Genomic DNA, 11,488 nt, shown 5'->3' with positions numbered 1-11,488 from the left:
ACTCAATAAAAGTTTGTCGAATTAATAAGTCAAAATATTTTTTTTTAATGTTGGATATTTACAGGACCCTTTGAAGAATTTGTGAAGGGATTTGAAGTTGTTGGATTATGGTAACTTGATCTGCCCTGGAGTGCAGAAACCTTCCAGATACCTTCAGGCACCCTCCATAAATGTATCCTGAGAAACTCTCCTTCCATATTGGGCAAATCGTTTACTGTATCTGCCTTCTAGTCACTCCGTAATAGGTGGAGAGCAGCCCAACTCTAGAAAAATGAGAAGCCAAAGCTCTATGGGCTTACTGGGGACGACATTTCAATAGTATTCATTTATTTGTTTATTTGTTTACAGTTAGACACATTTTGAGCAAAGTGGTGGGAGCTATGTTAAATCAGTTCTCTGTAAATAATTGCTTCTAGAAAGCCTTCCACAGTGGCTGGAGGGGGAACAAAGGTATATGTATATATAAATGACATGAATGAAATAATTAACTGTCCCCTTCCAACACCCCACCTCCGCAACCCTCAACTCACGGCTCCCTCGCTTTGTTACCTTAGAGGAATCTTAGATTTGAGTCAGGAGCCAATTTTAAATCTTGGTAAATGAAACAGATATATGAATAGCAGGCTTTATACTCAAGCCCAAAGCAATACATTCTTTAAAAGTTAGAAGAATAACATTTGCCTATATACATAATGTATATTTACAGGAAGTTGACCTTTGAACTTAATCTGTATGTTGAACTTTTTCTGTAGTTTCTATACAAATATTGGATTATTAGCTACTCATGAATTGAATAAAGTTGTTAATTTTTCTAGGGTTCTAGTTAATAATCAGCAAATACAGGAGAGGAGAGTAAGAGTTGGGCTCTTAGATAACTTGATGTAAGTAATTGCTTCAGAAAAAAAGTAGCCTTTTTATTTAGGGAAAACAAGTGATAAGTGGTAGTTTCAAGGGTGAAGCGTTGCCAGTTTTAAGTGAAATTGCCTGAAGGCTTTGTATCGAGAGAATGAATCCGTGGGATAGAGTGTTGGTTTTAAATTCTGTTTTAATCACTATAGTTATTATTGTGCTTTCAAGGGGTTGTATTAACATCTGTGAATTATTTTCAAACATATTTGAAAATGCTTTGTATGTACAAGATGCCCAGCTATGACTCTAAATTTTATTGGCAAATCTCATGTGACCTGCCTTTCTGCAGAAGCAAGCATTAGACATACAAGTTCAGCCTGCTGTATGGGCAATGTGTATGTGTTTCTGAGAAATCTCAAACTGCTTTTACGAGAGCATTAACTCTCTCAGGGAAATGACTCTACCACCAACTGCCCCATGGGAGAAGATGTGCAGGGACACCGACGTCCTGCTGTTTGGAGGAGAAAGGGCTGCTGGTGAGAAATCGTGGTAACTGACAGCCTTGGACTGAGAAGTGGAAAACAGAGAACAGCTGCCTTCTTCTCCATCGCTGACACTGATGCAAGCAATTCTGAAGGTGTCTCCAAAACTCTGGAAAAGAAAACCTTGGTCGGGCTTCCCTGGTGGTGCAGTGGTTAAGAATCCACCTGCCAATGCAGGGGACATGGGTTTGAGCCCTGGTCTGGGAAGATCCCACATGCGGCGGAGCAACGAAGCCCGTGTGCCACAACTACTGAGCCCGCATGCCACAACTACTGAAGCCCGTGCTCCGCAACGAGAGAAGCCACCACATTGAGGAGCCCGCACACAGCAACGAAGACCCAACGCAGCCAAAAATAAATTAATGAATTTATTAAAAAAAAATCTTGTAATAACTTATAATGGAAAAGAATCTAAAAGAGTATATATATATATATATATATATATATACATATCTGAATCACTTTGCTGTACATATCACAACATTGTAAATCAACTATATTTCAATAAAATTTAAAAAAAAACAAAACAAAGCTGAATGCATGATCTGATGAAGAAATGTTTTTAAGAAAGAATGAAGCATCTTAAAAAAAATAACAAAGTAATTCCACAGTCTCTGAGTAAGATGGAAAGGATTCTTTGGTCAGTCTACAAATCAAAGATACTTAATGTGTGTGTTTGTGTGAATATACAAAGCAGCCCGTTATCCTTAATACTTCCTTATCATGGTGCTGTTTCAGGAAGAATAGGGAGTACTAGAACATGCACATTTCTTTTTTTTTTTTTAATTTAGTTTTAATTTATTTTATTTTTGGCTGCATTGGGTCTTTGTTGCTGTGCGCAGGCTTTCTCTAGTTGCAGCGAGCAGGGGCTACTCTTCGTTGCAGTCCGCGGGCTTCTCATTTCTGTGGCTTCTCCTGTTGCCGAGCAGGGCTCTAGGTGCACGGGCTTCAGTAGTTGTGGCATGTGGGTTCAGTAGTTGTGGCTCACAGGCTCTAGAGCTCAGGCTCAGTAGTTGTGGTGCACGGGCTTAGTTGCTCCATGGCACGTGGGATCTTCCCGGACCAGGGCTCGAACCCGTGTCCTCTGCATTGGCAGGCAGATTCTTAACCAGTGTGCCACCAGGGAAGCCCACATGCACATTTCTTAAAGTAAGATTTTGCAATTAAAAAATAAGAATCTGAGCATTTCACACTGAAAAATAAACACAAAGCAAGCAATTGCTAATCTAATCAGACATTGGCACTGTCTTCCTCAGCATGCGGGTGTACACTGCCAGCTTGAAATTTTTGACCTTGCAATCTCTTCTGAAAATTCAAAATCTAGCGTGATGTGAAAAGCTTTAAGAATTTCCCAAGGACTGAATAAATATAATCTCACAGAATGGGGAATTTTGAAAGTATTTGTACTACTTTTTTTTTTTTTTAACATCTTTATTGGAGTATAACTGTTTTACAACAGTGTGTTAGTTTCTCCTTTACAACAAAGTGAATCAGTTATACATATACATGTGTTCCCATATCTCTTCCCTCTTGCGTCTCCCTTTAACATCTTTATTGGGGTATAACTGTTTTACAATAGTGTGTTAGTTTCTCCTTTACAACAAAGTGAATCAGTTATACATATACGTATGTTCCCATATCTCTTCCCTCTTGCGTCTCCCTGCCTCCCACCCTCCCTAATCCCACCCCTCTCATGGTCACAAAGCACAGAGGTGATCTCCCCGTGCTATGCGGCAGCTTCCCACTAGCTATCTAATTTACATTTGGTAGTGCATATATGTCCCTGCCACTCTCTCACTTCGTCACAGCTTTTTCATATGTGCTGAGGTTCGTCATTCTCAAATAGGCTTTAACAGCGTTTTTTGCTCTTAACATCCCAGGTGAGGTCTAAACGCCACTTTTCACTGACATCCCTGAGAAGAAGAGAGAACACATTCCAAGCTTCCCACAGAAGGGGAGTGAAATGTTGGCCAGTGGTTGGCCAGGGAGGAATCTGTCTTCCATCTACCAGCTCTGAAGCCTTGAAGGCCTGATTTAACCTCTCCGGGCCTACTTTCCTCCACTCCATTGGTAAAATGAGAACAATAGGATCAGCGTCACAGTATTGCTGTAAGGATGAAATGGGATTATACACACAAAGTGCATTCACAATGCCTGGTACTGAGTAAGTACTCAAATGTTTCCTAAATATTTAAGTCAAAATGGGTGAAATGCTTAAAACTTCGGAAAACCAACCATTTTCCAAATATACTGCTTCTTAAGGGATAGATTCCAGAGAAGGTGGCCGTTCTGTACTCCTTTCAAATAAAAATGATAAAATTCAGAAAAATTTTATGCTGGATAACTAGTCTATGGTTCCCAAGGAGCCAATTTACTACATGCAATTAATTAGGCACAAATATCCTGGTGCTGAGCTATTGTTTACGTCAATTCTCTACTAGATTGTCCTAAATCTGGGTATGGGATATTTATCTGGTATCTAGTGGCAATATTCCAAAAGTTTCTTCATTTTTAATGAGCTTCTGTTTGTGAAAACTAAGGCGCTTAGTTGTCAGTTAAAACTGGGATAATTTTTCTTTCAGCCCCACTACCTTCATGCTTACATCCCAGATAATTCAGCTAACATTTTAATTTAGTTCAAATATATATTGACTGCCTGCTATGTTCATATGACAAGTATTATATTCAAGAGTATGAAGGGACAGAATGCAAGCCACTTAGGCAGTTATTATTGAAAGCCCTTATCTATGGAGAAATACTGACAGCAGACGAGCAGATCCATGTCATCCTGTTTCAGCGGTGGCGTGAGGGAGAGGTGGCCTGGACCTCCAGCATCAGGCCCTTAAGGATAGGCACATTTCCAGTAACAGTCTCAATTCCCCAGATTCCCCGGGGAAGGAGGGCAGCCGGTGTTGCCCACGGCATCGCCTGATATCACTTGTTCCGGGTGATAGGAGAGCGTGGGGCTGCCTGGGCCACCTCATCCGTGGTCTGACTGCATTAACCTCTCGGTTCCCAGCTCCTGCCACGTGAGGTGTCCTAATATGGTCAGACTCCGCAGGAGCCCAGGAGCGCTTGCTTTTCTCCTGCTAATGGGGAGGAAGCAAACACTCTGAAGGCAAGCAAACGGGGATCTGGGTTCGCTTCTGGGCCAGTTGAAAGTGGGCTGCAGCAGAAGCCCTGCCTCGGGTCATCAATCATTTAATAAACCCCCAGCGAATCCGATCTCCTCGGGGGGCTTTCTGCCCTCCCCTCTTTCTCGCCCTCCCCTCCCCTTCGGGGAGGCAGCCCTGGGTGGTGGTCCTCCAGCTCCTGTCCCCGTACAGGAACGGGAGGCGTCCTGGGGGTCGGGGTGGGCTGCTCGCCTGGCCCTTGGCTCGAGGCTCTGGCCGCTCCTCGGGTCCTAGCAGCCTAGCAGGAGGTGCTGCTGCAAGGCGTGTCTGGGGCTGCGCTCATGTGATGAAGCGAGGGAAAAACAAGGGGGAGGAGGAGGAGGCAAAGAGGTGGCTTTTTTTTTTTTTTTTTTTTTTTTCTTTTAAGGAGTTTGCAGCGAGCGCGTCTCCTTCATTCGCTGTCTGGGCGGGTTCGGAGGAGGACGACGGGAGAGGAAGGCGCTCCTGGGACCTCGCGGGCGCACGGCTCCTGGCTCTTCTCCGCGTCCCTGCTATTTGAGGAAGGCGTAACCCGGCTGCTGGGCGCGGGAGAACCGCAGACAAGCCATGGGCGCCGGGAGCTCCACCGAACAGAGGAGCCCGGAGCAGCCGGAGGCGGGGAGCGCGACGCCGGCCGAGCCCGAGCCCGAGCCCAGCGGCGGAGGCTCTGCGGCGGAGGCGGCGCCCGGCTCGTCGGCGGACGCGACCATCGCCGCTGCGGACCCCGCCACCAAGGTACCGGCGCGCCGGGCCACCTGCCCCGCGGAGGCGGAGGGTGGGGTGTGTGTGTGTGTGTGTGTGTGTGTGTGTGTGTCGGGGGGGGGGTCCCTTGATCTCCGCCTGCGATAACTTCCCGGCCGGTCCAGCCCATCTGCAAACTCGGGAGCATGAATCCCTCTTTCTAGGCTTTTCAGGGTCTTTAGCGCCGGGGCGGGACCACAGCAGCGGCGAGCGCGGCGGGGTCTTGCATCTTTGTAGTGGGTCTCCAGGGGTGGCGACTGCGCCATCCGCAGTAATAAAATCCGCCGGCTGCCCGCCGCTAACTGAGCCTTTCTCCACGCTCTTCCGGTGGGAGCGACCCACCCCGATACAGGCGAGCTGCTTGGGGGAGTCCGCGGGGAACTGACCCCCGAGCCGAGCGTGTCGAGCCCCCGCCCCGCTATCTCCCCAAGCGGAAAGTCCGCTGTTGGGCCCTGACGCGTGTTGCAGCCTGGCGAGCCCTCCACCCATGGGTTCCCCGCAGCGCACCGTCCGTGATATCAGCTGTGTCTGGAGCGACCCGGGTTTGGTACCCAGTCCTCCTGCGGCAGCGGCTCGAGCAGACACCGCCTTCCTGATGCAGAGAAAGCCTGGGGTGTAGCTCGCTCGGAGCCAAAGAAAATCTGAGCCGACGCTGCATTTCCAAAAGGAATGACAGGTTTCGCAAACACGGCGGCGTCCTCCTTTTCGCTCAGTTCATTGCACTCAGTTGGATAAACAAATACTGGAGGAGTAGTTAGAAGTTCTCAAATGCGGTCAGGGGCGTAAGCCAGCATTCCCTCTACTCTGGTCTCTGGAGGCAGTGCTGAACCTCCTAGACATTTTGCATTTTATAGTCTTAGTCTTCAAGGCTGAAATATTTATTCTTGGCGACTACAGTCGCCAAGATTGTGACTTGTTCAGATCGTTGTCTTTTAGATCTATTTTCCAGCATGTATGTTCTTTAGCCAGGCTTCACCCAACCCTTTTTGTGATATTTTTATAGAAGATGTGGATAACCATATTTAATACTTAAAAGGAAAAAAAGAAAACCCCTTGTGTCAAATTTGAGGATATACAGAGTACATGAGGGCCTTTAGGAGTTATCTCAGGAAGTATAGATGTTTACAGTGCGGGGGGAAAAACACAACAACCCTGAAATCTAGGTAAAAATCACAGAATTATATGACCTAATTGCCTTGACCTTTTAGCTGTCCTAGTTTTAGTTTGGCCTGAGAGGCTGCTGTTAACTAGATTACCTCTAGTCATTAACATAACTACTTGTGAAACCCACGATCCCTAGAGCTGTAGATGCTCGCAAGTACCAACTGTGCCTGGAATGTCTAGATTTTCTAAGAGGTGCCTAAGAAATGTACTATCCTTACTATCCTTTTGAGATCTCAGTTAGGTTTTAATATTTACTGTACATCACTTTTTGATGCCAACTCCTGTCAAAATGTCTGTATAACCAGTATTTAGAGTCCAGTAATGAAAGTAATTTTAAGGCGTAGTTGCTAAAAGCTTGCAGTTGGGGAACATTTTTTTCCTTGGCTTTTACCAGTCCTTCAGGTCTTATCAACAGTTCACACTGAGATATGGTACTTATTCCCTTCCCAATAACTTCGGTGTGTTCATTTAAAATATTCCTTCCTTTCTTTCTGTTCTCTTTATCTTTCTTCCATAACCTTATCCTCCCTTTTTCTTAGTCACCACCATCTTGAAACAGCCAGATGACCTCCTTTAAAAAATTACCTGAATGACATCCAGAATATCATTGAACGTTTTGGCATACGGCCCAGTTATCAATTTGGAGACAAATCAATAAACTTACATGTATCCTTAGAAAATGTGTAGTTTTTCATTTCAACTAGCAAAATTTATTACTCAGGTTTTGAAGACCTAAGTCTTTTCAAAAGGATGGTCTAATTAAGAATGATTCAGCACATAGCTTTTGCCTCCCCTCTTTGCCCTGTTCGGCCCCAGTTCTTGACCTCTAAGTAATCTCATCTGCCATTCTGGGTTCCCATAGCACCGTGGACCCTTCTTACCAGCAGTTTCCATATTTGTGGGTTTAGTGACTTGTGTTCTTCTGGCTGTTCTGAATGCTCCACAAGGGCAGGGACCATATCTGGTTTGGCTCATAACAGGTGTTGCCCCATGTGTGACGTGTGTGGCTGGCCGGTAGGTTGATGCTGGCTCCCTGATTTTGATTGGAGACTGTCCAGCTGGGGAATACCTTGGCCCATCTCCTTGTTCTTTGACTTTCTCATCATCATGATCTGTGTCACTTATCAGATAGTGACTAAGTCAAAGTGAGTCTGGTTATTCACAGACCAGGTGAATATCCAGCAAAAAACTAAGATGTGGGGACTCAGATTTCTGTTCCTTTAGAATGGCTTTGTTACCGTTGCAGTTTCAAATTGCCTTTCATCTCAAATAGACAAATGCATTATAAATGCAAGTGGCTCAGATAAGACCACTTTGTACATTGGATTACTGATGAATTACATCTTGAGCTTTTTTAATTGGGTCTGTGGACATTTGGGGAGGTTTAGACTAATGCTTCCCCTGGTAGAATGCTGGTAGAATGCTGATCATTAAAATTAAAGGCTGTTAGCAGATTTTTTTTTCCCCATTGGTAAAACTTGATTACTGAAGCCTCACGTTTAGATGCACTGAGACAAGTCCTGGTCTTATCTGTGATGTATTTTAATGGAAATGGAAGGAGTCTTGTCTTCCAGTCAATCTTTTACAGTCTTTGTATGTTAATTCTGAGGGGAGATGGCTCGATCAGTTATTTTCCAGGTTTAATCTTGAGAGTTTGCCATTTTGGCCACTGCAGGGTGCAGGAAGATTAGACCACCTGAACACAGGTGGTAGGCAAAGCCTCATGGTATTCCTCAATCATCTGCTTTTAAACGTTTGAAGTCATCTGCTTTTAAAAGATGAAAAGCCTGTTGTCACTCAGGTAGCAGTGTAGGGTGGGGTGGCCAGTGACAAACTTCCATATCTCTGGCAAGATTTCTGGAACCAATCTTCAGGCTAAATCTGGACAATCACAATCCTCTAAATTAGCCTTTCTGTCTTTTCTGTTCAGTGACTCGGAGCTAGAAATGGAACGGTTAGTCCTCAGCTGCAACAGTGTGAGGCCTAGGTCCCCGGCAGGTGGGGAGACGGGGACCCTTGTCAGTCTCTCAGGCTGTGGTTCCATTTGCTTACGACAGCTGGGGCTCCAATAGATGTATTCAAATAGAAGAATCCACTGTCCCGATTAATAAAGTTAAGGACGCCCTTACCTTTTCCGCATTAAAACAGACAATTGATTTGGCCAGCTGCATTTCATAATTCCTCTCTCAGCACAAGGTATGTGCTGTTTCCCACCTACCCTGTGTTTACAAAATAGGAATATGGAGACGGCTGGAATGTGATTGCCACCAGTTTTACACTAGGAGGTCCAGGATTTAAGATGATTTCGAGAGAATTACATGTTAACAGAGTGGGTTTTTGTGTGTGTGACTACCTGATTCATATGGAGTCCCCTCAGATTATAAGAGGTACTACTTTCTGATTAGAACACAGTCTAGAAATTGGAGCTGTGGGTGTGAAGATGGTCGTTTAGGATACCGATAGCCTGTGGGGACTGCAGTGCCTTCCCTTTAATCCATTATAGCCTTTTAAGCTCTTAGATTTGTGAGATCAGTGAAGATTTCCACTTAAAATACTTCCTTTGATGAGGAACAGGCCCCAAATGTGCGTCCTCTCTGAATTTGCTGTGCGTTGACTAATCTCTGTGCCGGGATAGCTTTAAACTACATTAAAAGGATGATTCCAGCTTGGTATCTTACAGGATAATTAATAAAATGGAAAGAAAATGTTTTGTTTTAAAAGGTACAAAGGGGACTTCCCTGGTGGTCCAGTGGTTAAGAATCCACCTTCCAATGCAGGGGACGCGAGCTCGATCCCTGGTTGGAGAACTAAGATCCCACATGCCGCAGGGCAGCTAAGCCCACGCGCTGCAACTACTGAGCCCACGTGCTCTGGAGCCCGCGTGCCACGACTAGAGAGAAGCGCTCGCGCCACAGCAAAGAGCCCACGCGCTGCAACTAAGACCCTACACAGCCAAATAAATAAATGAATGTTTCTTTAAATGAAAGAAAAATAAAATAAAAGGTACTAAGAAATGGTTTCTTTTTCTTTACCAGTTTTAACACCTATTCAGTGTTGCAGGAATACCAATGAAAAGAAAATCTAGCTAAATGGTCCTTGTCCTTGGCCTCTATACTTTTTAATGCTGTAGTCATTCATGAAGTGAGAAATTAGAATTTACAGCACTTAGCGTCGTGAGAAAAATATATCAGTACTTTTATCACATGAAAAATATAAAACTAAAAATCCTAGAAGCCAATTCTTAGTTCTCTTACAACCTTAAAAATTATAGTTTAGAAGGAGTTTCATTTTAAAGTAATACAATAGAAAAATATGGAAAAAGCTGGGTTTGGGAGGGAGATGCCTTATCTCTTGTAAATAGGCAAGCTTACTTTCTTTCTTTTTTAAAAAATTTATTCTATTTACATTTATTTTTGTCTGCATTGGGTCTTCGTCGCTTCATGCGGGCTTTCTCTAGTTGCGGCGGGCGGGGGCTACTCTTCGTTGCGGTGTGCGGGCTTCTCATTGCAGTGGCTTCTCTTGTTGCGGAGCACAGGCTCTAGGCACGTGGGCTTCAGTAGTTGTGGCATGCGGGCTCTAGAACACAGGCTCTGTAGTTGTGGCACTCGGGCTTAGTTGGTCCGCAGTATGTGGGATCTTGCCGGACCAGGGCTCGAACCCCTGTCCCTTGCATTGGCAGGTGGGTTCTTAACCACTGCGCCACCAGGGAAGCCCAGCAAGCTTATTTTCAATAAATTCTTTAAAAATCTATAATTATAATTATTTGTCTTGTCTGTTTAGATTTTGGGCTATTTTCCTGTAAGTTAGCACCTTATTAGAGAATGGGTATGGGTTTTATACCTATGTTCTTACTTGTTAGTACATCTAATAAAAGGATTAAGGTGAAGATATTAATCTGTAATAATTTTGATTATATATACATTTTTATTTCTTATCGTGAATAATTAAGTTTACTTATTTAAATCTGACTGTAGACCTGACATCATCATTCTTGAATAATAAAGGCTTTATAAAAAGATGATCAAAAGCACTTGCTTACTCTTATTAAAATGATTTTTATTTAAAGTCATAGCAAACAGGATTCATTTAATGTTTATTTTTCTAAAAATGTTAATGGTTGAGAGCCTTAATTTGTAGAGTATGGTAAAAAGGGAAAGCCTCGGGTGCCTCCCCACCCCTAAAGTACTCACTGTTAACAATAGTTTGAAATCAATGTTGGTTGTTTCTAGCGTATTCTTTTAAAACCTTTATGCATGTGCAAGTATATAAATAAGAATAGCTCTGTCTTTTGCTTTCAACAAATAAGATCATAACACATATATTCTGCAACTTTAGAGTTTGGATATCTTTTCATATCAGGACATAAAGATCTACCCTCATTCTTATTGGCTACATAAATTTCTCATTTATGGATTGAAGTACCATAATGATGTAACCAATTCCCCTGTGTTTATATTTAGATTTTCCTAGTCTTTTGTTATATTAAATTGACACAGGGAATATCCTAGTTCAGACATCTTTGTATGTGTGCGAATGTATCTCTAAGATATATTTCTGGAAGTGGAATTGCTGGATCACAGGATTTACATGCATTTAAAATTTTGATAGTCCTTGATAAATTTACTTTCCCAAGAGATTCATCCACTTTGCATCCCTACTCTGTGGAGAGCAGCACTCGCTTTCCCTTGCCCTTGCCTCAGTGGCTAGAAGATTTTTGTAGTATTTGCCAATCTGTACCTCAGTTGGCACCTCCGTTTCCTCGATGCATTTTTTTTTTTTTTTGGGCTGTGTTGGGTCTTCGTTTCTGTGCGAGGGCTTTCTCTAGTTGCGGCAAGCGGGGGGCCACTCTTCATCGCGGTGCGCGGGCCTCTCACTATCGTGGCCTCTCTTGTTTCAGAGCACAGGCTCCAGAGGCGCAGGCTCAGTAGTTGTGGCTCACGGGCCTAGTTGCTCCGCGGCATGTGGGATCTTTCCAGACCAGGGCTCGAACCCGTGTCCCCTGCATTGGCAGGCAGATTCTCAACCACTGCGCCACCAGGG

At 44.0% G+C, this 11,488-nt stretch overlaps 1 protein-coding gene across 1 annotated transcript in view; it reads left to right on the top strand.

Annotated features, from left to right (window-relative positions):
• Positions 1-4,940: 4,940 nt before the first annotated feature.
• Positions 4,941-11,488, top strand: part of AKAP12 (A-kinase anchoring protein 12) — a 108,564-nt gene continuing 102,016 nt past the window's right edge. The window contains exon 1 of the mRNA XM_024122540.2: positions 4,941-5,278. Coding sequence (XP_023978308.1) covers positions 5,111-5,278 — 168 coding nt within the window. The 5' untranslated portion in view covers positions 4,941-5,110. The remainder of the gene's footprint in view (positions 5,279-11,488) is intronic.

The sequence above is a fragment of the Physeter macrocephalus genome, chromosome 10 (genome assembly GCF_002837175.3).
Source record: "Physeter macrocephalus isolate SW-GA chromosome 10, ASM283717v5, whole genome shotgun sequence".
Classification (NCBI taxonomy): domain Eukaryota; kingdom Metazoa; phylum Chordata; class Mammalia; order Artiodactyla; family Physeteridae; genus Physeter; species Physeter macrocephalus.
The sequence above is the reverse complement of the archived record's forward strand: the minus strand, read 5'-3'. Positions and strand labels throughout refer to the sequence as shown.